Source organism: Xenopus tropicalis, chromosome 7 (assembly GCF_000004195.4).
Source record: "Xenopus tropicalis strain Nigerian chromosome 7, UCB_Xtro_10.0, whole genome shotgun sequence".
Lineage (NCBI taxonomy): Eukaryota > Metazoa > Chordata > Amphibia > Anura > Pipidae > Xenopus > Xenopus tropicalis.
Window position 1 is genome coordinate 127,706,992 of NC_030683.2, and position 26,290 is coordinate 127,733,281.

Genomic DNA, 26,290 nt, shown 5'->3' on the forward strand with positions numbered 1-26,290 from the left:
CCCTTTTACCTTCCCCTTTACCTTCCCTTTTACCTTTGCCTTTACCTTCCCATTTACCTTCCCATTTACCTTCCCATTTACCTTCCCATTTACCTTTCCATTTACCTTCCCCTTTACCTTCCCCTTTACCTTCCCTTTTACCTTCCCCTTTACCTTCCCCTTTACCTTCCCATTTACCTTCCCATTTACCTTCGCCTTTACCTTCCCATTTACCTTCCCATTTACCTTCCCATTTACCTTCCCATTTACCTTCCCATTTACCTTCCCCTTTACCTTCCCATTTACCTTCCCATTTACCTTCCCATTTACCTTCCCATTTACCTTCCCCTTTACCTTCCCCTTTACCTTCCCTTTTACCTTCCCCTTTACCTTCCCATTTACCTTCCCATTTACCTTCCCATTTACCTTCCCATTTACCTTCCCATTTACCTTCCCATTTACCTTCCCCTTTACCTTCCCATTTACCTTCCCATTTACCTTCCCATTTACCTTCCCATTTACCTTCCCATTTACCTTCCCCTTTACCTTCCCCTTTACCTTCCCATTTAGCTTCTGCTTTACCTTCCCCTTTACCTTCCCATTTACCTTCCCCTTTACCTTCCCCTTTACCTTCCCATTTACCTTCCCATTTACCTTCCCCTTTACCTTCCCATTTAGCTTCTGCTTTACCTTCCCATTTACCTTTCCATTTACCTTCCCCTTTACCTTCCCCTTTACCTTCCCCTTTACCTTCCCCTTTACCTTCCCATTTACCTTCCCCTTTACCTTCCCATTTACCTTCCCCTTTACCTTCCCATTTACCTTCCCATTTACCTTCCCCTTTACCTTCCCCTTTACCTTCCAATTTATCTTCCCATTTACCTTCCCCTTACCTTCCCATTTACCTTCCCCTTTACCTTCCCATTTACCTTCCCCTTTACCTTCCCCTTTACCTTCCCATTTACCTTCCCATTTACCTTCCCATTTACCTTCCCCTTTACCTTCCCATTTACCTTCCCCTTTACCTTCCCCTTTACCTTCCCATTTACCTTCCCCTTTACCTTCCCCTTTACCTTCCCCTTTACCTTCCCATTTAGCTTCTGCTTTACCTTCCCATTTACCTTCCCCTTTACCTTCCCCTTTACCTTCCCCTTTACCTTCCCATTTACCTTCCCCTTTACCTTCCTTTTTACCTTCCCCTTTACCTTCCCATTTACCGTCTGCTTTACCTTCCCTTTACCTTCCCATTTACCTTCCCCTTTACCTTCCCATTTACCTTCCCCTTTACCTTCCCATTTACCTTCCCCTTTTCCTTCCCATTTACCTTCCCCTTTACCTCCTTTTACCTTCCCCTTTACCTTCCCATTTACCGTCTGCTTTACCTTCCCCTTTACCTTCCCATTTACCTTCCCCTTTACCTTCCCATTTACCTTCCCCTTTACCTTCCCCTTTACCTTCCCATTTAGCTTCTGCTTTACCTTCCCATTTACCTTTCCATTTACCTTCCCCTTTACCTTCCCCTTTACCTTCCCCTTTACCTTCCCCTTTACCTTCCCATTTACCTTCCCCTTTACCTTCCCATTTACCTTCCCCTTTACCTTCCCATTTACCTTCCCATTTACCTTCCCCTTTACCTTCCCCTTTACCTTCCCATTTACCTTCCCATTTACCTTCCCCTTTACCTTCCCATTTACCTTCCCCTTTACCTTCCCCTTTACCTTCCCCTTTACCTTCCCCTTTACCTTCCCCTTTACCTTCCCATTTACCTTCCCCTTTACCTTCCCATTTACCTTCCCCTTTACCTTCCCATTTACCTTCCCATTTACCTTCCCCTTTACCTTCCCCTTTACCTTCCAATTTATCTTCCCATTTACCTTCCCCTTTACCTTCCCCTTTACCTTCCCATTTACCTTCCCCTTTACCTTCCCCTTTACCTTCCCCTTTACCTTCCCATTTACCTTCCCATTTACCTTCCCATTTACCTTCCCCTTTACCTTCCCATTTACCTTCCCATTTACCTTCCCCTTTACCTTCCCCTTTACCTTCCCATTTACCTTCCCATTTACCTTCCCCTTTACCTTCCCCTTTACCTTCCCATTTACCTTCCCCTTTACCTTCCCATTTACCTTCCCATTTAGCTTCTGCTTTACCTTCCCATTTACCTTTCCATTTACCTTCCCCTTTACCTTCCCCTTTACCTTCCCCTTTACCTTCCCATTTACCTTCCCTTTTACCTTCCCCTTTACCTTCCCTTTTACCTTCGCCTTTACCTTCCCATTTACCTTCCCATTTACCTTCCCATTTACCTTTCCATTTACCTTCCCCTTTACCTTCCCCTTTACCTTCCCTTTTACCTTCGCCTTTACCTTCCCATTTACCTTCCCATTTACCTTCCCATTTACCTTTCCATTTACCTTCCCTTTTACCTTCCCCTTTACCTTCCCTTTTACCTTCGCCTTTACCTTCCCATTTACCTTCCCATTTACCTTCCCATTTACCTTCCCATTTACCTTTCCATTTACCTTCCCCTTTACCTTCCCCTTTACCTTCCCTTTTACCTTCCTCTTTACCTTCCCATTTACCTTCCCATTTACCTTCCCATTTACCTTCCCATTTACCTTCCCATTTACCTTCCCTTTTACCTTCCCCTTTACCTTCCCTTTTACCTTCGCCTTTACCTTCCCATTTACCTTCCCATTTACCTTCCCATTTACCTTCCCATTTACCTTTCCATTTACCTTCCCCTTTACCTTCCCTTTTACCTTCCTCTTTACCTTCCCATTTACCTTCCCATTTACCTTCCCATTTACCTTCCCATTTACCTTCCCATTTACCTTCCCTTTTACCTTCCCCTTTACCTTCCCTTTTACCTTCGCCTTTACCTTCCCATTTACCTTCCCATTTACCTTCCCATTTACCTTCCCATTTACCTTTCCATTTACCTTCCCCTTTACCTTCCCCTTTACCTTCCCATTTACCTTCCCATTTACCTTCCCATTTACCTTCCCATTTACCTTCCCATTTACCTTCCCATTTACCTTCCCTTTTACCTTCCCCTTTACCTTCCCTTTTACCTTCGCCTTTACCTTCCCATTTACCTTCCCATTTACCTTCCCATTTACCTTCCCATTTACCTTTCCATTTACCTTCCCTTTTACCTTCCTCTTTACCTTCCCATTTACCTTCCCATTTACCTTCCCATTTACCTTCCCATTTACCTTCCCATTTACCTTTCCATTTACCTTCCCCTTTACCTTCCCATTTACCTTCCCATTTACCTTCCCATTTACCTTCCCATTTACCTTCCCATTTACCTTTCCATTTACCTTCCCCTTTACCTTCCCCTTTACCTTCCCATTTACCTTTCCATTTACCTTCCCCTTTACCTTCCCCTTTACCTTCCCTTTTACCTTCCTCTTTACCTTCCCATTTACCTTCCCATTTACCTTCCCATTTACCTTCCCATTTACCTTCCCATTTACCTTCCCTTTTACCTTCCCCTTTACCTTCCCCTTTACCTTCCCATTTACCTTCCCATTTACCTTCCCATTTACCTTCGCCTTTACCTTCCCATTTACCTTCCCATTTACCTTCCCATTTACCTTCCCATTTACCTTCCCATTTACCTTCCCCTTTACCTTCCCATTTACCTTCCCATTTACCTTCCCATTTACCTTCCCATTTACCTTCCCCTTTACCTTCCCCTTTACCTTTCCTTTTACCTTCCCCTTTACCTTCCCATTTACCTTCCCATTTACCTTCCCATTTACCTTCCCATTTACCTTCCCCTTTACCTTCCCATTTACCTTCCCATTTACCTTCCCATTTACCTTCCCATTTACCTTCCCTTCCTTCCTTTACCTTCCCCTTTACCTTCCCATTTAGCTTCTGCTTTACCTTCCCCTTTACCTTCCCATTTACCTTCCCCTTTACCTTCCCCTTTACCTTCCCATTTACCTTCCCATTTACCTTCCCCTTTACCTTCCCATTTAGCTTCTGCTTTACCTTCCCATTTACCTTTCCATTTACCTTCCCCTTTACCTTCCCCTTTACCTTCCCCTTTACCTTCCCCTTTACCTTCCCATTTACCTTCCCCTTTACCTTCCCATTTACCTTCCCCTTTACCTTCCCATTTACCTTCCCATTTACCTTCCCCTTTACCTTCCCCTTTACCTTCCAATTTATCTTCCCATTTACCTTCCCCTTTACCTTCCCATTTACCTTCCCCTTTACCTTCCCATTTACCTTCCCCTTTACCTTCCCCTTTACCTTCCCATTTACCTTCCCATTTACCTTCCCATTTACCTTCCCCTTTACCTTCCCATTTACCTTCCCCTTTACCTTCCCCTTTACCTTCCCATTTACCTTCCCCTTTACCTTCCCCTTTACCTTCCCATTTAGCTTCTGCTTTACCTTCCCATTTACCTTCCCCTTTACCTTCCCCTTTACCTTCCCCTTTACCTTCCCATTTACCTTCCCCTTTACCTTCCTTTTTACCTTCCCCTTTACCTTCCCATTTACCGTCTGCTTTACCTTCCCCTTTACCTTCCCATTTACCTTCCCCTTTACCTTCCCATTTACCTTCCCCTTTACCTTCCCATTTACCTTCCCCTTTTCCTTCCCATTTACCTTCCCCTTTACCTTCCTTTTTACCTTCCCCTTTACCTTCCCATTTACCGTCTGCTTTACCTTCCCCTTTACCTTCCCATTTACCTTCCCCTTTACCTTCCCATTTACCTTCCCCTTTACCTTCCCCTTTACCTTCCCATTTAGCTTCTGCTTTACCTTCCCATTTACCTTTCCATTTACCTTCCCCTTTACCTTCCCCTTTACCTTCCCCTTTACCTTCCCCTTTACCTTCCCATTTACCTTCCCCTTTACCTTCCCATTTACCTTCCCCTTTACCTTCCCATTTACCTTCCCATTTACCTTCCCCTTTACCTTCCCCTTTACCTTCCAATTTATCTTCCCATTTACCTTCCCCTTTACCTTCCCATTTACCTTCCCCTTTACCTTCCAATTTATCTTCCCATTTACCTTCCCCTTTACCTTCCCATTTACCTTCCCCTTTACCTTCCCCTTTACCTTCCCCTTTACCTTCCCCTTTACCTTCCCCTTTACCTTCCCATTTACCTTCCCCTTTACCTTCCCATTTACCTTCCCCTTTACCTTCCCATTTACCTTCCCATTTACCTTCCCCTTTACCTTCCCCTTTACCTTCCAATTTATCTTCCCATTTACCTTCCCCTTTACCTTCCCCTTTACCTTCCCATTTACCTTCCCCTTTACCTTCCCCTTTACCTTCCCCTTTACCTTCCCATTTACCTTCCCATTTACCTTCCCATTTACCTTCCCCTTTACCTTCCCATTTACCTTCCCATTTACCTTCCCCTTTACCTTCCCCTTTACCTTCCCATTTACCTTCCCATTTACCTTCCCCTTTACCTTCCCCTTTACCTTCCCATTTACCTTCCCCTTTACCTTCCCATTTACCTTCCCATTTACCTTCCCCTTTACCTTCCCATTTACCTTCCCCTTTACCTTCCCATTTACCTTCCCATTTACCTTCCCCTTTACCTTCCCCTTTACCTTCCAATTTATCTTCCCATTTACCTTCCCCTTTACCTTCCCATTTACCTTCCCCTTTACCTTCCAATTTATCTTCCCATTTACCTTCCCCTTTACCTTCCCCTTTACCTTCCCCTTTACCTTCCCCTTTACCTTCCCCTTTACCTTCCCCTTTACCTTCCCCTTTACCTTCCCATTTACCTTCCCCTTTACCTTCCCATTTACCTTCCCCTTTACCTTCCCATTTACCTTCCCATTTACCTTCCCCTTTACCTTCCCCTTACCTTCAATTTATCTTCCCATTTACCTTCCCCTTTACCTTCCCCTTTACCTTCCCATTTACCTTCCCCTTTACCTTCCCCTTTACCTTCCCCTTTACCTTCCCATTTACCTTCCCATTTACCTTCCCATTTACCTTCCCCTTTACCTTCCCATTTACCTTCCCATTTACCTTCCCCTTTACCTTCCCCTTTACCTTCCCATTTACCTTCCCATTTACCTTCCCCTTTACCTTCCCCTTTACCTTCCCATTTACCTTCCCCTTTACCTTCCCATTTACCTTCCCATTTAGCTTCTGCTTTACCTTCCCATTTACCTTTCCATTTACCTTCCCCTTTACCTTCCCCTTTACCTTCCCCTTTACCTTCCCATTTACCTTCCCTTTTACCTTCCCCTTTACCTTCCCTTTTACCTTCGCCTTTACCTTCCCATTTACCTTCCCATTTACCTTCCCATTTACCTTTCCATTTACCTTCCCCTTTACCTTCCCCTTTACCTTCCCTTTTACCTTCGCCTTTACCTTCCCATTTACCTTCCCATTTACCTTCCCATTTACCTTTCCATTTACCTTCCCTTTTACCTTCCCCTTTACCTTCCCTTTTACCTTCGCCTTTACCTTCCCATTTACCTTCCCATTTACCTTCCCATTTACCTTCCCATTTACCTTTCCATTTACCTTTCCATTTACCTTCCCCTTTACCTTCCCCTTTACCTTCCCTTTTACCTTCCTCTTTACCTTCCCATTTACCTTCCCATTTACCTTCCCATTTACCTTCCCATTTACCTTCCCATTTACCTTCCCTTTTACCTTCCCCTTTACCTTCCCATTTACCTTCCCATTTACCTTCCCCTTTACCTTCCCATTTACCTTCCCATTTACCTTCCCCTTTACCTTCCCCTTTACCTTCCCATTTACCTTCCCATTTACCTTCCCCTTTACCTTCCCCTTTACCTTCCCATTTACCTTCCCCTTTACCTTCCCATTTACCTTCCCATTTAGCTTCTGCTTTACCTTCCCATTTACCTTTCCATTTACCTTCCCCTTTACCTTCCCCTTTACCTTCCCCTTTACCTTCCCATTTACCTTCCCTTTTACCTTCCCCTTTACCTTCCCTTTTACCTTCGCCTTTACCTTCCCATTTACCTTCCCATTTACCTTCCCATTTACCTTTCCATTTACCTTCCCCTTTACCTTCCCCTTTACCTTCCCTTTTACCTTCGCCTTTACCTTCCCATTTACCTTCCCATTTACCTTCCCATTTACCTTTCCATTTACCTTCCCTTTACCTTCCCCTTTACCTTCCCTTTACCTTCGCCTTTACCTTCCCATTTACCTTCCCATTTACCTTCCCATTTACCTTCCCATTTACCTTTCCATTTACCTTCCCCTTTACCTTCCCCTTTACCTTCCCTTTTACCTTCCTCTTTACCTTCCCATTTACCTTCCCATTTACCTTCCCATTTACCTTCCCATTTACCTTCCCATTTACCTTCCCTTTTACCTTCCCCTTTACCTTCCCTTTTACCTTCGCCTTACCTTCCCATTTACCTTCCCATTTACCTTCCCATTTACCTTCCCATTTACCTTTCCATTTACCTTCCCCTTTACCTTCCCCTTTACCTTCCCTTTTACCTTCCCCTTTACCTTCCCCTTTACCTTCCCATTTACCTTCCCATTTACCTTCCCATTTACCTTCGCCTTTACCTTCCCATTTACCTTCCCATTTACCTTCCCATTTACCTTCCCATTTACCTTCCCATTACCTTCCCATTTACCTTCCCATTTACCTTCCCCTTTACCTTCCCCTTTACCTTCCCTTTTACCTTCCCCTTTACCTTCCCATTTACCTTCCCATTTACCTTCCCATTTACCTTCCCATTTACCTTCCCATTTACCTTCCCATTTACCTTCCCCTTTACCTTCCCATTTACCTTCCCATTTACCTTCCCATTTACCTTCCCATTTACCTTCCCCTTTACCTTCCCCTTACCTTCCATTTAGCTTCCGCTTTACCTTCCCCTTTACCTTCCCATTTACCTTCCCTTTACCTTCCCCTTTACCTTCCCATTTACCTTCCCATTTACCTTCCCCTTTACCTTCCCATTTAGCTTCTGCTTTACCTTCCCATTTACCTTTCCATTTACCTTCCCCTTTTACCTTCCCCTTTACCTTCCCCTTTACCTTCCCCTTTACCTTCCCATTTACCTTCCCCTTTACCTTCCCATTTACCTTCCCCTTTACCTTCCCATTTACCTTCCCATTTACCTTCCCCTTTACCTTCCCCTTTACCTTCCAATTTATCTTCCCATTTACCTTCCCCTTTACCTTCCCATTTACCTTCCCCTTTACCTTCCCATTTACCTTCCCCTTTACCTTCCCCTTTACCTTCCCATTTACCTTCCCATTTACCTTCCCATTTACCTTCCCCTTTACCTTCCCATTTACCTTCCCCTTTACCTTCCCTTACCTTCCCCTTTACCTTCCCCTTTACCTTCCCATTTAGCTTCTGCTTTACCTTCCCATTTACCTTCCCCTTTACCTTCCCTTACCTTCCCCTTTACCTTCCCTTTACCTTCCCTTACCTTCCTTTTTACCTTCCCCTTTACCTTCCCATTTACCGTCTGCTTTACCTTCCCCTTTACCTTCCCATTTACCTTCCCCTTTACCTTCCCATTTACCTTCCCCTTTACCTTCCCCTTTACCTTCCCATTTACCTTCCCCTTTACCTTCCCCTTTACCTTCCCCTTTACCTTCCCATTTACCTTCCCATTTACCTTCCCATTTACCTTCCCCTTTACCTTCCCATTTACCTTCCCCTTTACCTTCCCCTTTACCTTCCCCTTTAGAAGTGAATCATGTACTTATAAACCAGACTATAAACATCAACTCTCATAGGTCTTTGAAATTATTTTTATTTGAATGCTTTTTTTTTTTTTTTTCTTTTATATGGCGGCCGTGCAAAACCAATTTTATGACATTTATATACATTTGCCCGGATTATAGGAATGAGTTATATTTTTTAGAGACATTGCCCAGAGCATACCAAATCATTTAGCCTGGTTATATTGGTTTGTACTTGGTTTTTCACATTTAATAGCAATATCTAGGACAATATTTCAATATCTATAACATTGTGCCTTCTGTTTCATTCCTCTGTCATCCCAAGAGATACTGTAGAAAAGGAGGAGATACCAACCAATCTGTCATCTAAAATAGTGGGCATTTGGGTTGGCGTGTAGGGAAACAAGGGTGTGGCCATCTTTTTTCATCTGTTCAGGCATTGCTGTGGGAGAAAGAAAAAAGTGCAAAATGACCACTGTTTTATTAAAGGGACACTGCCATGATATTTATGGGGCACTTTTTATCTCTAAATGACACTGTTACACAGCAAATAATTCCCTCTGCCATTTAACCTTTTATTCTTGACCCAACAAATGTATTTGTAGCTGTAATATTGGTGTGTAGGCGCCATCTCAGTGCATTGTGCCTGAGTCTGAGCTTTCAGCCAGCGCTACCCATTAGAACTGCTTTCAGCTAACCTATTGTTTCTCCTACTCCCATGTAACTGGAGGAGTCCCAAGCCGGACTTGGATTTCTTACTATTGAGTGCTATTCTGATACCTACTGGGAGCTGCTATCTTGCTCCCTTCCCATTGTTCTGCTGATCGGCTGCTGGGGGTGAGGGGGGGATATCACTCCAACTTGCAGCGCAGCAGTAAAGTGTGCCTGAGTCTGAGCTTTCAGCCAGCGCTACACATTAGAACTGCTTTCAGCTAACCTATTGTTTCTTCTACTCCCATGTAACTGGAGGAGTCCCAAGCCGGACTTGGATTTCTTACTATTGAGTGCTATTCTGATACCTACTGGGAGCTGCTATCTTGCTCCCTTCCCATTGTTCGGCTGATCGGCTGCTGGGGGTGAGGGGGGGGGGATATCACTCCAACTTGCAGCGCAGCAGTAAAGTGTGTCTGAGTCTGAGCTTTCAGCCAGCGCTACACATTAGAACTGCTTTCAGCTAACCTATTGTTTCTCCTACTCTCATGTAACTGGAGGAGTCCCAAGCCGGACTTGGATTTCTTACTATTGAGTGCTATTCTGATACCTACTGGGAGCTGCTATCTTGCTCCCTTCCCATTGTTCTGCTGATCGGCTGCTGGGGGTGAGGGGGGGAATATCACATTTCAACTTGCAGCGCAGCAGTAAAGTGTGCCTGAGTCTGAGCTTTCAGAAGGAGCCAGCGCTACACATTAGAACTGCTTTCAGCTAACCTGTATGTGAGTGTATAGATTGGTAGGTGTGGGTTAGGTGTGCTGGGTTTACTTGGATGGGTTGAACTTGATGGACACTGGTCTTTTTTCAACCCTATGTAACTATGTAACTATTGTTTCTCCTCCTCCAATGTAACTGGAGGAGTCCCAAGCCGGTCTTGGAAATCAAACCTGTCCAATCTTGATCTGGTTATTTTCAGGCCCGATGTCAGTTGGGAAGGCCCATCACTGGTGCCCATACACGGGCAGATAATCTGCCTAATCGGTCTAAAGGACCGCTATCGGCAGCTGAAATTTGCCCATATAGGACCACCTTTAGAAGATCTTCTTTTCTTTATCCCAGCTAAACACATCCAAAATTGTAGATATATCCCTACTCACCAGCTGCTGAAGTCCCGAGCTGTCCATGATGTAATAAACTGCACAATATTTGTAACGACTTTTCCACCAGGACCAACAAGATCATCTGCGCTTACATCGTTGAAGTTGCCACAAGCTCCGCATAGAGCGCCGGCCAATCCCTCAGCCACGCGGAGTTTTAGTTCCCCGCTGTCGCTCAGCTCTATCCTAAGGTCCGTGCCAATCTGAACCAGGGTGGTCTTCTCAACGACGCTGACATCTAAACCAGAGAGCCGAGCTGGAAGTGATGATGACCGTCCATTAACCTAGAAGAAAGGGTAGAAAGATGGGTCCATCTAGAATTCACTAAAGACACAAAGTATTCTGGTCTTATATAATTTAATGGAGACAGATAGGATAAGGGAAAATACTCCTAGTCCCGATGGCAATTATGAAGAGTGGGCGTGTCCTAATGGTCCCTGCCACAGTAGGAGGGGGTTAGCCAATCACAGCCCTGCAGTCTCACAAGCAAAGACAGGCTTCAGTTCCCTATCAGGTCATCCTAGTTGCTGATTGGTTCCTATCCTATAGTGCATTGTGCTGAGTGCCACCGCCCCCCCTGCACAGCCAGGAAGTGGAACAAATGGGCGGAGCTAGTGGTTCTTGGAGAAAATTTCATTAAATCAGCCTGAAACACTACTTGTTATGATGAGTACAATTCATTGGCACAATGTTGATTTCCACACAATATGTCCCCTTTAATATTGCCTGGAATTATTTTATTTTATTGTCTACCCATGAAATTGGATGTATTATCCCTTGATATTTTCCTACATGCATTAACTCCTATAGTTCTTTAATAATTGAAACCTGATCCTTGGTCATCTATTAGGTGGTGGAGCAGAAGAAGAAGACTCACCCAGATTTCTTTATCCTTAGTAATGGTCACCAGGGAATTTTGAATGAAAATATGTAGCCTAGCAACGGACGAGGGTCCCTTTCCACAAGTCTGGATGTCTGCAAGGACTCGGAACCATGAAGCCACATCAACTTTGCAAAGGGAAGCCACCTCCAAGGGACCATTCCCAACAGGTCCTCCAGACAGGCCGTCAAAAGTCACAAGGTTCTGTGGGTTCAAGGAGCACTCTCCTTCCTCCTTGTAGCAGCCTCTGACTCCATTTTTGAGTCCACAACGTTCCTTGGCACGACATGAAATAGCTTCACAAATGACTCCCCCTGCCTGACACTTGCATCTCTGGCGGCAGTCACCAGTGATAAAGGACTCGCTGTCCTGTTAAGAGAAAAAAAAGAAAATGTTTGGTAAAGGGAAACTAAGTAATTAAGTGCTACTTGTAGTTTGACCTTCTCTGGGGTGGGTTATAGATCATGAGATGTCTTCAAATAAAGTCTTACACTCAGGTATCTTCCATTGAAGGTGCAGCCACACTTGTCCATAGAGACGCATTTCTCTCCATCAGACACAAAGCCGGCGTTGCACTCACATCCTTCGAAGCACCGGGTTGTGCACTTGGTCGGGGAACTGATGCCCGTGCAGGTTTGATCGCAAGTTCTGGTGCAGAGTTCATAATGGCTATTGGCTGGGCAAGACAGAGCTGGAAGGATCAAGAGAAATCATTGGGATTAATTAATAGGCTAGGACGTTATGGTTGGTTTAACAGAGAAGGAAAGGTAAAAACTAAGTAAGCTCTATGTAAATACAGCCATAAGCACTCACAGAGTCCTCTATCGAAAGAAACACTGCTCTTCTTTTGTCTACACATGTTCTGCTGTGTCAGACTTTGCCTCTCAGAAAAATCCTTCAGGGCAAGGGCACGAGTCTGCTCAGTTTGCTTCTCTCTACCTCCCTTTTCCTTCTCCCCCTCCCATCAGAATATGCTCCCCCTCCCATCAGAATTCCCCCCCCCCATCAGAATTCGCTTCCCCTCCCATCAGAATTAGCTCCCCCCTCCCATCAGATTTCACTCCCCCTCCCATCTTAATTCGCTCCCCCTCCCATGAGAATTTGCTCCCCCTCCCATCAGAATTTGCTCTCCTCCCATCAGAATTTGCTTCCCCTCATATCAGAATTTGCTCCCCCTCCCATCAGAATTCCCTCCCATCAGAATTTGCTCCCCCTCCTATCAGAATTCACTCCCCCTCCTATCAGAATTCACTCCCCCTCCCATCAGAATTATCTCCCCCTCCCATCAGAATTTGCTCCCCCTCCCATTAGAATTTGCTCCCCCTCCCAACCCTGTGTAATCTGAGTTACCAGCAGCTAGAGTTGCATCACGGAAGCTACTGAGACCAAGCTAAAATGGCCGCTGCTATCCTAAACAAACAGAGGGAGCTTCTAGGGCTGTTTACTCAGGTATGGTAAAGCTTTCTGCAGAATAAATATAGCATTCTAGGTGGCACTAATGTGGCCAAAATGCCTTTCCTTCTCCTTTGAGACACAATTTATAACTCACAATGTCAACATATAGTACTTACGGCAGAAAGAAGCCGTTCTCCAATTCTCAATAGCGACACCTACGGTTTGGCAGACAGCAGTGTAGGCCTGAAGGCTTTTGCAGAGGAAATCATCCTTCCCTTCTGCTGCACAGGAGTCATATGTGCAATGATCAAAGTATTCCGTTGGGCTGATCTTAGAGTGGCAGGCTCTAAATGGACCTGATGGATTGGTGATCATGCCACAGGACGCGGTGCCTTTGAAGGGTTGTAGTTTGGGGGGGTCACACACAAAACACTTGTCACCGCAGTCGTCGTAACATTTGGCACCGGCAATGCTGACCTTCCAGGCTGCACCAAACTGATTTACATTTTTGACGACTTGCTTGTTAGGAAGCTGGAATTCGTCGGATTTATCCCCGTTGAAATTGCCGCACAAGCCTCCCATTTTCCCTCGGTACGAGCTGGGCACGTTGACAACAACATGGTAGACGGCGTCATAGAGAACCTTCAAGCCAAAATCTGTCTGGATCACAATATTATTCCCTTCTTGGTTTATCACAACACTGTCATCATCAAGGCTTAGGGGAAGTTTGAGTATCTCTCCATCGACCTGTTTAATAAATGAATTCATTGGATTACCAAACACAGTTTATGTTATTTGTAACCGTTAAAATGAATGGCTAGGACTAACCTTGGCATTCCACTTCATGCCTCTTTCAATGGCTACGGAGTATCCATATACAGAGACCACCACCAGCCTTGTTACTGCCACATTGCCATTTCCGTAGCTTTCATTTTCAACTCCCACCGAAAACTTGACCAGTCTGGAGTCGTCATCCACCACCTTGGCCAGTGTGTAGGTGCAAGTGCCTTGGAAGTCGAAGGTGAGGCCATCAAAGGAAATATAATGTGGATCTCCTTGAGCCACACATCTACCGCACTCTTTGGGTTGACAGCCACGAACTCCATTGACCACTGTGCATTCTTCATTAGGTCCACATTTTTCAGACTGGCAGTTGGCAACACCGTTCGCTCCACACTGGCACCTCTCACTGCATTGGCCGTTGGGATAGAACACTTCGTTGCTCTGGTAGTATTTGTTTTGGTAGACGCATCCACAGCTGGCAATGGGGACACATTTGTGACCACTCAGGATGAAGCCATTGTCGCAAGAACAGGATTCCTTGCAGGGGGCGACACAGCCGGTGGGTGAGGCAAGACCACTGCAGGTCACGGGGCAGCCATTTCCACAGAGCTCATAGTGGCTGTTCAAAGGACACGATAAAGCTAAGGAAATACAAATAAAGAAACCTGTTAACTATCTGTTTTATGGTTGTTTACATTGTTTACATAAATATTTTGATACATGAGCTAAATAGCTCTCATAGAGCTTACAATCTGCTTTAAAGGGCAAGGAAAGGTGCCAATATGTTGAATTAAATCGCTCTTTTCCATCTTCAATAAATTGCATCAGTCTGGGGATCTTACTAATTGCCAGGGCCAGAACTATGGGTAGGTGGAAGATGAAAAGGCACCTACCTAGAGTGTCAACGGTGGGAGGGCGTTGGGCAGGTACATCATCTGCCTACCCCTAGTCCAGGTTCGCTTACCCTTACAGTTGCTCTCCTCGTGCTCCCCCTTCCATCTGCCATGTCAATGGGTGGGTGAGAATGGGCACGCTGGCCAGCCGGGCTGCCTAGAGTGCCCGGTTAACTTGGCCCGCCAGTGCTAATTGCTGCACTGCCATCTTAGTAGTTTCTTTTAAGGCTCCATTGTGGGTTTTTTGGCACCCTGGGCTTGCGTCCATCTTCATAGGGTTTACCAAGGGCCTTTTGTGGCTCTATAGATAGCTGCCCGGGGAGCTTTTGGAAGTTATATGAAGATGGTGGTACTTAGTAGTAAGATCCCCAGACCAGTGCAATTTTTACAGAACATGAGGACATGACTCCTGTTTGTACTGGGGTGGGGAGGTGCCTAAAGTACTGGAACCCAAAGTCAGTAGTAAGTCTAAAATAAAATATCTGGCTTGGACCATATGGTTTTTCAGCACCTTTGGCATGATATAATCAATCTAAGAAATGGAAGAATAACTATATACCAGTGATCCCCAACCAGTGGCTCGGGGGCAACATGTTGCTCCCCAACCCCTTGGATGTTGCTCTCAGTGCCCCCAAACCAGGGAGTTATTTTTGAATTCCTGACTTGGGGGCAAGTTTTGGTTGAATAAAAACAAGATTTCCTACCAAATAAAGCCCCTGTAAGCTGATAGGGTGCATAGAGGCTGCCTAATAGCCAATCACAGCCCTTATTTGGCACCTCCATGAACTTTTATGGTGCTTGTGTTGCTCCCCAAGTCTTTTTACATTTGACTGTGGCCCACGAGTAAGAAAGGTTGGGAACCTCTGCTTTATACTAAAGAACTTCTATATTTGCATGGACATCTATTCACGGACATCTATTTAGGGACTTAATTATAAATAAAAGAAGACTTACGACAGAAAGTAGCAGATCTCCATTCTTGTATTTGTACCCCAGCAGCCTGGCAGGCAGATACATAGAGGCCGATGGCATTGCAAAACGATGACGGGTGCCCGCGGTACTGACAAGCGTCGAAAACACAATCGTTAAAGAAAGGCGTTGGGTCAATGACGGATGAACATTGGCTGAATGGGCCGTTGGCCTTTGTGATGATTCCACAGTACTTTTCACTCTTGTAATCTTGTTTTTGAGCTTCAGAACACAGAGGGCAATTGGAAGTACACTCGGGGGTGCAACCAGGGACCTCGCCAACCTTCCAGCTATCACCAAACTGCACGGCATTGCCCGCGGCATTGCCATTCTTCATGGTTAGGTCATCGTTGGGGTTTTTGTTGTTGTTGCCGCACAAGCCATTAACAGCATTAGTGTATGTGCTGGGGACAGTCACGGCTACGTAGCTACTCCAGTCGTAGACCACTGTGAGATCAAAGTCTGTCTTAATTATGCCCTGGTTGCCACTGATATACGCACTGACTCTATCAGTTCCATCGTACCAAGGTAACGCCGTGGCAACACCATCAACCTAAAATAGAGAAAATGATCAGATCAACGTTATGAACTGTCACTATCCTATATATCAATGTCCATCATCACAATAATGAACATTTTCTTGCTTTTATCTGTTCATTGAACCATTGTTTTTTATGATTTTTCCCTGGTGCTATTGGAACCTATGAGCTTGTGGAAAACCATGCCAACTAGTTACCGAATCTGCAGCAGATATTGGGTCAATTGTTGACCCAGAAATGCAAGGGTCTCAACTGAGTGGTCTGTACTACTTGGCACACATAAGGTCATTTGATGCGAATACCAGGTTAATGGTCCAGTGGAATAATTGGTTGGAAGTAGCTCACTTGGCCCATTTGTAACCAGCTTAATATCAACCCAGCCGGTAAGTATGGTAAGAGATAACAACCTACACCATCATCACCAGTTCATTGTTTCATCAAATGTATATATAATAAAATATAGGTCTCTTACAATAAATACCCCTTTGTTACTCATATAACCTCTTTCCAAGGTTAAAGGGGAACTAAACCCTGCGGCACAGTGCAGCTCAACCTAACGTTACTCAGCTGTTGCCGGACTACAAATCCCAGAATAATGTAACATATAATGAAGGGTGAGGCATGCTGGGAGCTGTAGTCCAGCAACATCAGGGTTGTATTCTTAAAGCAATATTGCCCAATAAAACTGCATTAAAATGCAAGAAATCCCCCAATGAGAATCCCAGCTGATGTGAGTAAATCCGGCTCCCTGTTCTCTGTTCCTGCAATTGGAGTTGGGAGCAATAAGCACAGTTTCCCAGCACTGAACAAGTCTGTCCCTTTATCCCCATGTCTGATTCCTGTGCCATATAATGAGGGGAAAAATGCCATCATTATCTCTATATGTAAGGTACCAGCAAGGGGCCTGACACAGTGCTGGGAATCAGCATTCTCATTGGTCACTTCTCTTGCACTTACAGTCACATTGTTGCTCAGTAGAATTCTCATTGGGGAATTTCCTTGCATCTATAATTATGTTTTTCGACCACTTCTATAGCAAAACCAGGGGGCGCTGTGGGGCAGTGTTATGGTTCATGTCAGTTAAAGAATTGGAAAGTATAGTAAGAAGAATACAAACACATACCAGAATACGACGTGGGAAGTCCATGCTGAGGGTCAGGACCATGTTATAAACCTCCACGGTGACCACCTTGGTATAAGACACGGCTTTGTTGCCTCTGTTATTGTTCTGGACCTTCACAGTGAAGCGAGTGAGAGAAGCATCGCTGGAGGTCACACCTACTAACTGATAGACACAGGTGCCCATGAAGTCAAACCTCCTGCCATCGAAGGTCGTGTAGTGAGGGTCGCCATAAGCCGAGCAGGTGGAGAAGCTGATTGGATGACACCCTCGTACTCCGTTCACAACGAGACACTTCTCACTTGCTTTGCAGCTCGTTGGGGTGCAGACCACGAAACCCAAGCTGGCATCGCACTTGCAGAGGACGCGACAGTTATTGTCGGACCAAAACTCTTCGTCGGCCTTGTAGTAGGCGCCGTTATAGGTGCAGCCGCAGCTTTTGACCGGAACGCATTTGTCGGCGCTGAGGACGAAGCCATCGTTACACTGACAGGTCTCCACGCAGGCGTCGGTGCAACGCGATGGGGCAGTGCGATCCGAGCAGCTGGCGGGGCAAGCGTTCCCGCAGAACTCGTAGTGGCTGTTCTCGGGACAAGGCAACGCTGAAAAAAAAGGCAAAAAGTGAATAAGAATCAAAAATTTGCCAAATCATTAAATAGCACTAAGCCTTTTTGATACCTGCAACATCACTTCCTTTTCTTCCTCTGCCCCCTCCCTTAGGAATTTGCTTTGGCTCTTGGCTACTGAGCATGCTCAGTTCTTCTCAACTCAGGTTACCAAACACACCCTCCAGTCTAGCAGCCAATGAAAAGATGGCAGTGCTGGTTTCCATAGAAACTCTGCTCTAGCCGTGCACTCCTGAGCTCAGCTGAGCTTTTACAGGGCTCAGTCCAAGCAAAACTTTTTTCTGCCTGTGTAAGCCTGCATTCTTAATTGTATGAACTTTACAGCGCACATGTACTGTTTGCAGATGTAAATGTCACTGATGATGCAGTACAAGTGATGCATTGTGGGTAGGGGAGACGTGCCCAACTTATATACATGGTAGGAAAATGTAGGGTTAATATAAGGGATGCATCGAATCCAGGATTCGGTTCGGTATTTGGATTCGGCCTGTTCTGGCAGGTACCTGTAATTGATCCCAACTAAGATATAATTACCCCTTATTGGGGCAGAGCAGCCCTATTGGGTTTATTTCATGGTTAAATGATTCCCTTTTCTCCGTAATAATAAAACAGTACCTGTACTTGATCCCAACTAAGATATAATTACCCCTTATTGGGGGCAGAACAGTCCTATTGGGTTTATTTAATGGTTAAATGATTCCCTTTTCTCTGTAATAATAAAACAGTACCTGTACTTGATCCCAACTAAGATATAATTACCCCTTATTGGGGGCAGAACAGCCCTATTGGGTTTATTTCATGGTTAAATGATTCCCTTTTCTCTATAATAATAAAACAGTACCTGTACTTGATCCCAACTAAGATATAATTACCCCTTATTGGGGCAGAACAGTCCTATTGGGTTTATTTCATGGTTAAATGATTCCCTTTTCTCTGTAATAATAAAACAGTACCTGTACTTGATCCCAACTAAGATATAATTACCCCTTATTGGGGGCAGAACAATCCTATTGATGGAAAAGACCCCTTATTCGGAATACCCTTGGTCCTGAGCATTCTGGATAACGGGTCCTATACCTGTATAGGGTATATGGGGCCATTGTTTTTGAAACTAAAGGATAAATATGGTTCCTTTAGGGCTCTACATCTTCACATGGTGCTTATCTTCTGATATCTGAGATAATTTGGAAAATCGGTGCCTTACCACATCCAGATGGGGTCCTCCAGTCGTAAATCTTAGCCCCTTGTTTTCTGCAAGTATTGGCGTAGGCAGTAAGAGCCTGGCACAGGAATTGCTTTGCTCCACCATTAATGCAAACATCATACAGGCAGTTGTCAAAGAAATTGTCTGGGTTAATTTTGGGGTGGCATTCCCTAAATGGCCCGTTGGCTGCTTTACTGATGAGGCCACAGAACTGTTCACCACCATAAGTGCTCTTCTTGCTGTCATCGCACGTCGGGCAGTTTCCCCTGCAGAAGTCCCAGCAGAAGGGATCTCTGTCATTGACCTTCCAGGTTTTGGCCCAGTCGACGATCGCTGTCACTTTGCTACCATCCGCTGCGATCATTTCATCGTTGCTATTCTGGTTGAAGTTTCCACAGAGGCCGCCAGTTGCCCCATAGTAGCTGCTGGATAGAGTGACTACCACATACCAGTTGTATTCATAGGTCACTTGAAGGCCAAAATCGGTCTTCACCACAGCATTGGCACCGCTTATACTAACGGAGATCTTTCCATCGAGCAGCGCCACCGGTAGATTGGCGACGACGTCATTGATCTAAGGGGGAATGGATTTAGAATGAAGATAAATAGTGATGAGCGAATCTGTTCCGTTCCGAAAATGTTGTGCGGCAAAAAAAGTTTTGCCCGCGGCTATTATTTTGTCGCCCGCAGCTATTATTTTGTCGCACAGCTATTCTTTTGTCGCCCACGGATATTCTTTTGTCGCCCGCAGCTATTATTTTGTCGCACAACTATTATTTTGTCATGCGGCTATTATTTTGTCGTCCATGGCTATTATTTTGTCGCACAGCTATTATTTTGTTGCGTGGCTATTATTTTGTCGCCCGCAGCTATTATTTTGTCGCACAGCTATTCTTTTGTCGCCCGCGGCCATTATTTTGTCGCCCGCAGCTATTATTTTGTCGCACAGCTATTCTTTTGTCGCCCACGGATATTCTTTTGTCGCCCGCAGCTATTATTTTGTCGCACAACTATTATTTTGTCATGCGGCTATTATTTTGTCGTCCATGGCTATTATTTTGTCGCACAGCTATTATTTTGTTGCGTGGCTATTATTTTGTCGCCCGCAGCTATTATTTTGTCGCACAGCTATTCTTTTGTCGCCCGCGGCCATTATTTTGTTGCGCAGCTATTGTTTTGTTGTCCACGGCTATTATTTTGTCGCACAGCTATTCTTTTGTCGCCCGTGGCTATTATTTTGTCGCGTGGCTATTATTTTGTCGCGCGGCTATTATTTTGTCACGCGGCTATTATTTTGTCGCCCACGGCTATTATTTTATTGCACAGCTATTCTTTTGTCGCCTGCGGCTATTATTTCGTCACGTGGCTATTCTTTTGACGCCCGCAACTATTCTTTTTTGACGCCGGCGACAATTTTTGGACGTGCGGCAAATTTTTTCATCCGTTTCGCAAAACAATCCGCCATTGGCGAAACGCGTAAATTCTCTGCGAATCCATGCCTGCCAAAACATTTCGCCCCCCTAAACTAAAGATAAAGAGACCCGTAGCCAACAAAAATAGAAGATGGGAGATGGTATAGGTTATATATAATGTTTCACCTTGTAAGGTGCTTTGGTTACTGGTAGTCTGAATGGGTCTAAAACACTAAAATTGTTGACCCTCCTTGATCAACTTACCCTAACTTTGCCGAATTCACCCTTCACGATGGAAACCTTGTAGCCGTACATGTAGATATTGACCGTTCTGACGTAAGCCACCGTCTGGCTTCCTCTGTTATCATTCTTCTCCTCAATCGTGAACGGCACCAGTCCAGGATCGTTACCGATGTATTTAGAAAGAATGTAGGTGCAAGTGCCCTGGAAGTCATAGTTGTAGCCGTCGTACGTGTGATAATGTGGGTCTCCCCACGCCCAGCAGGTACCAGTATAGTCGGGGACACAGACTGCGTTTCCATCTTGAATCTTGCAGGTCTCCTTGGTTCTACACTTCATGGATTTGCATGGATCTGAAAAACAATGGCAACGGATCTATGTGTGAATATAATCAGGCAGAATTGCGAGTAGCAACAGAACCATTTGGGACAAAAGGTACCTTTATTGACACATTTTACGATGCCGTCCGTGACCTTGCAGATTTCATCACTTGTGCACCCCGTCTTTTCACAGATGAGGCCTCCCATTGGGCTACAGGTACAGACTTCGCTGCAGTCGTTGGATACGACTCTTTCGTTGAGCTGTTGGAATAAATCAGTGGCGCATTTGTCACGAAAAGTGAAGACATTCCAAAATGGCGGCTTTCCTGAATGTTTCCACGATAGGGTTTTCTTCTAGTTCAATGTTTAATTATATACTTGCTCCTCCCCCTGTATGACTGCCATCAGGGTCCACTGCCCCACCTATTAAGAAACACTAATCTTTCCCCAGCCCTCTGCTAAGCTTCAATACCAATGCTTGGGTTATGGAATTCCTGTCTTAGATGTTATCTGCTTGCCTTTTCCCCCTTAAGCTGCCATCAAAATGATTGCCTCTAGGGTTGCCACTTTTCCCCCTGCTGAAAGCCAGGCAGGGGGGTGGGCAGTGGCCTCAGGGGCGGAGACAGTGATGTCATGAGGCAAAGCTATAATGCAACGATTGACCAACTGTCAACCTAGGAATGTCCTGCTTAGTTTTCCAAATCTATCCCAGACAGGTGGCAACCCTACCAAGGTCATTGACCAACAAGTCAACGAGTCTCAGAAGTAAATGGGATATGGACAAGTTTGGAAAGTTGGGATAAAGTTGGTAGCTTTCAAAATGTTGTTGACTGGGTCACTATAAAGACTCCTTGACCCTCCCTTGAGTCAACTGCCATCAGAGCATTTTCCTTTGGCTCTCTGTTTGTAAAGGGATCTGATATTTTACCAAAGGAAAAGACATAATTCTACTCACGTTGTAATATCTGCCATCTTCAAAGCAACCACAGTTGTCCATTGATACACAGTTCTTCCCATCAAAGAAGAAACCATCATCACACTCGCAGCCTTCGGAACAGGTGGTGGGGCATTTGGTGAAGTCCGTAACTCCGGCACACGTTGTCGAGCAGACATCAGCGCACACCTTGTATTTGCTGTTGGCTGGGCAAGTAAGAGCTAGAATGGAAGAGTAACATGAAAGTGAATTGGATATTCCTGTTTTTGATATGCCATGCCTTGGACCAGTGATCCCCAACCTGTGGCTCGGGGGCAACAGGTGTTTTTTTTTTAATTCCTGGTTTGGTGGCAAGTTTTGGTTGCATAAAAACAAGAGGTACTACCAATCAAAGCCTACTGTAAGCTGAGATTATGCCTAGAGGCTTCTTAATAGCCAATCGCAGCCCTTATTTGGCACCCCTATAATGTTTTATGATGCTTGTGTTGCTCCCCAAGTCTTTGTAGGTTTCTCACGAGTGAGAAAGTTTGGGGATCCCTGCCTTAGACAATAAACTGGATAATACTGTAGACTTTTTTTGATTGGGGTGAAGAAACCAGTGGTTCTAAACCCCCTTAGGAATTAAAAGGTGAATGATATCTTACGGCAGAAGGAGTCCGATCTCCATGATTGGATGGCAATGCCGGCTGCTTGGCACACAGCGACGTAGCTCTGAATACTGCGACAAAGGGTATCCCCATCCCCAGCACCGGCACAAACGTCAAACAGGCAATTGTTGAAGTAGGTATCAGGGTTGATGGTTCCATAGCATGCACTCAGAGGTCCATCCTTCTTCTTCAGGAAGCCACAATAGTTATCTGTTTGGAATATTTCCTTCTTCTTAGCGTCACAGGCAGGACAAGGATTGCCATTTCCGCCACATCCCTCATCGCAGGACACGCCGGGGATCTGAACTTTCCAAGATGATCCAAATGTCGTTGCGTCAGCTGTCAGCCTCTTGTCTGGAAGTTGGAACTCATCCTTTCTGTCATCATTGAAATTACCGCAAAGACCACCCACTTGGCCTTTGTAATTCCCTGGGACGGTGACTATAACGTGGTAAACGAGATCGTAACTAACTTTAACCCCGAAATCGGTTTCTATGTTTGTCCTTATGCCGTGCTGGTAGGCCCGAACCTTTCCATCCTCCAGTGTTAGTGGCAGATTGTAGAGGACATTATTTACCTACGGGAGAGGGGAACATTCTTATTATTATACAGATATTGGACCTGGAATCCACAATGCTCAAGGCCTGGGGGTTTCTAGATAAGGGATCTTTCCCTAATTTGGATCTCTATTTCTTAAGACTGCTAGAAATGTATTTGAAGAATAAATAAACCCAATAGGACTGTTCTGCCCCCAATAGGGGTAATTATATCTTAGTTGGGATCAAGTACAGGTACTGTTTTATTATTACAGAGAAAAGGGAATCATTTAACCATGAAATAAACCCAATAGGGCTGTTCTGCCCCCAATAAGGGGTAATTATATCTTAGTTGGGATCAAGTACAGGTACTGTTTTATTATTACAGAGAAAAGGGAATCATTTAACCATTAAATAAACCCAATAGGGCTGTTCTGCCCCCAATAAGGGGTAATTATATCTTAGTTGGGATCAAGTACAGGTACTGTTTTATTATTACAGAGAAAAGGGAATCATTTAACCATTAAATAAACCCAATAGGGCTGTTCTGCCCCCAATAAGGGGTAATTATATCTTAGTTGGGATCAAGTACAGGTACTGTTTTATTATTACAGAGAAAAGGGAATCATTTAACCATTAAATAAACCCAATAGGGCTGTTCTGCCCCCAATAAGGGGTAATTATATCTTAGTTGGGATCAAGTACAGGTACTGTTTTATTATTACAGAGAAAAGGGAATCATTTAACCATTAAATAAACCCAATAGGGCTGTTCTGCCCCAATAAGGGGTAATTATATCTTAGTTGGGATCAAGTACAGGTACTGTTTTATTATTACAGAGAAAAGGGAATCATTTAACCATTAAATAAACCCAATAGGGCTGTTCTGCCCCAATAAGGGGTAATTATATCTTAGTTGGGATCAAGTACAGGTACTGTTTTATTATTACAGAGAAAAGGGAATCATTTAACCATTAAATAAACCCAATAGGGCTGTTCTGCCCCAATAAGGGGTAATTATATCTTAGTTGGGATCAAGTACAGATACTGTTTTATTATTACAGAGAAAAGGGAATAATTTAAACAATAAATAAACCCAATAGGGCTGTTCTGCCCCCAATAAGGGGTAATTATATCTTAGTTGGGATCAAGTACAGGTACTGTTTTATTATTACAGAGAAAAGGGAATAATTTAACCATTAAATAAACCCAATAGGGCTGTTCTGCCCCAATAAGGGGTAATTAAATCTTAGTTGGGATCAAGTACAGATACTGTTTTATTATTACAGAGAAAAGGGAGTCATTTAACCATGAAATAAACCCAATAGGACTGAGTCTGAGCTTTCAGAAGGAGCCAGCGCTACACATTAGAACTGCTTTCAGCTAACCTATTGTTTCTCCTACTCCCATGTAACTGGAGGAGTCCCAAGCCGGACTTGGATTCCTTACTATTGAGTGCTATTCTGATACCTACTGGGAGCTGCTATCTTCCTCCCTTCCCATTGTTCTGCTGATCGGCTGCTGGGGGTGGGGGGGAGGGGATATCAGTCCAACTTGCAGCACAGCAGTAAAGTGTGAGTGAAGTTTATCAGAGCACAGGTCACATGGCTGTGGCACCCTGGGAAATGAAGAATATGGCTAGCCCCATGGGAAAAACAGATTACAATGCAGGATTCTGCTGGAGAAGCTCTAGTAACTGATGGGTTTGTAACAAACATGATTTCCCATGACAGTATTGCTTTTAAAAATCACATTTGTATTATTAAGTGCTTTGTGTATAATATCATTATATAAATTAAACGTCAAACCACAATAATATTATTTTGGATATCTACTCGTACTGTAACCCGTTGCTGTTTGACTTACCAGAATGCGACCTTGCGTATTATATTGAAGGATAAGGGTGTAGCCATAGACTTCCAGGGACACTAGTTTGGTCACCGCAACTTTTCCATCGCCATATTTTTCATTCTTAACATTAACGGCAAAAGGAACCAAGTTGGCATTGCTCGTGATGCTCTTGGTGAGCGTGTAGGTGCAAGTGCCTTGGAAATCGAATGCCAGGCCATCCAAGGACATGTAGTGCGGGTCTCCAGCAGCAGAGCAGGTACCAAACCCAACGGGTTGGCATTTTTGGATTCCATCAACCACTTTGCATACTTCATTGGGGCCACAGGCGAACGCTTTGCACTCAACTGCCCCACTTTGGGTACATGAGCACTGCTGGCTGCACATTCCATTGGGATAGAAAACCTCACCGGATTTGTAGTACTGCCCGTTGTAATTGCAGCCGCACTGGGAAATCGGGACACAGTCTCCACCACTGAGAATAAAGCCATCGTCACATTCACAGCCCTCTGAGCATTCGCCGCTGCATCCCATGGGAGGGGCTAGGGCAAGACACGTTGAGGGGCAGGCTGAGGCACATACTTCATAATGGCTGTTCTTACCACAAACGGGGCCTGTGGATATGAAAGAAAAGACAAAAAAAAACCCCTTAATGAGGTCTATTGAAATACAGCCATAAGCACTCACAGAGAGTCCTCTATCAAAAGAAACACAGGATTTATTTTCTTCTATTTTGTACACATGTTCTTCTGTATCAGACTTCCTCTCTCAGAAATATCCTTCAGGGCACGGCCAGGAGTCTGTTCAGTTTTCTTCCCTCTCCCCCTCCCTTCTCCTGCTCCTGCTCCCCCTCCCAATTCTGCTGTGTGATTTGAGTAAAGCTGGCCATACACGTTAAGATCCACTTGCTTGGCGAAGTCGCCAAGTGAGCGAATCTTCTACGGATATCCCCACCTACAGGTGGGCATATCGGGTGAATTTAGGCTAATTCGGAGGGCCAAACGATCAAATTAGAACGCCAGTGGTAGCCGATGCAGTCCCAATCTGGCTAAATTTTTTAACCTACCCGATTGGTATCTGGCTGATTTCAGGCCAGATGTCGGTCGGGCAGGCCCATCGTTGGTGCCCCTACACGGGCCAATAGGCTGCCGAATCGGTCTAAGGGACCCATATCAGCAGCTAGAACTGCAGCATGGAAGCTACTGAGACCGAGCTAAAATGGCTGCTGCTATCTTAAACAATCAGGGAGCTTCTAGGGCTGTTTACTCAGGCATGGTAAAGCTTCTAGCTTGCACTATTTTGACTAATCTATTGGTAATAAAATGCCAAAATGCCTTTCCTTCTTTAAATCACTAAGTTCATCCTTGGTAAAATAATGCACCCATCCAGTTTCCTTTCGATCTAAGCATCAACTACATGAACCATGAGTAGGCGACCCTCATCTAGAGCATACTGAAAGTCAACATTAT

The 26,290-nt window shown here is 44.7% G+C and overlaps 2 protein-coding genes across 2 annotated transcripts in view; both read right to left on the reverse strand.

Moving 5' to 3' along the window:
- Nucleotides 1–724: 724 nt before the first annotated feature.
- LOC116412267 (protein qua-1-like) lies at nt 725–1,929 on the reverse strand (the record flags this gene model as incomplete). Its single annotated transcript, XM_031906122.1, has 4 exons — nt 725–837; nt 909–1,178; nt 1,386–1,448; nt 1,482–1,929. Coding segments are annotated over 4 exons (894 nt in total), but the record flags the coding sequence as incomplete, so codon positions are not given.
- Nucleotides 1,930–8,719: 6,790 nt separating this feature from the next.
- The window catches only part of fcgbp (Fc fragment of IgG binding protein), a 29,355-nt gene continuing 11,784 nt past the window's right edge, over nt 8,720–26,290 (reverse strand). Inside the window, exons 7-20 of the mRNA XM_012967593.3 lie at nt 24,840–25,435; nt 22,436–23,015; nt 21,813–22,012; nt 20,977–21,118; nt 20,562–20,890; nt 18,886–19,459; nt 17,059–17,657; nt 15,382–15,949; nt 13,580–14,175; nt 12,928–13,498; nt 11,848–12,047; nt 11,354–11,725; nt 10,477–10,760; nt 8,720–9,110 (exon numbers count right to left, since the gene is read on the reverse strand). Coding sequence (XP_012823047.2) covers nt 9,101–9,110; nt 10,477–10,760; nt 11,354–11,725; nt 11,848–12,047; nt 12,928–13,498; nt 13,580–14,175; nt 15,382–15,949; nt 17,059–17,657; nt 18,886–19,459; nt 20,562–20,890; nt 20,977–21,118; nt 21,813–22,012; nt 22,436–23,015; nt 24,840–25,435 — 5,621 coding nt within the window. The 3' untranslated portion in view covers nt 8,720–9,100. The remainder of the gene's footprint in view (nt 9,111–10,476; nt 10,761–11,353; nt 11,726–11,847; nt 12,048–12,927; nt 13,499–13,579; nt 14,176–15,381; nt 15,950–17,058; nt 17,658–18,885; nt 19,460–20,561; nt 20,891–20,976; nt 21,119–21,812; nt 22,013–22,435; nt 23,016–24,839; nt 25,436–26,290) is intronic.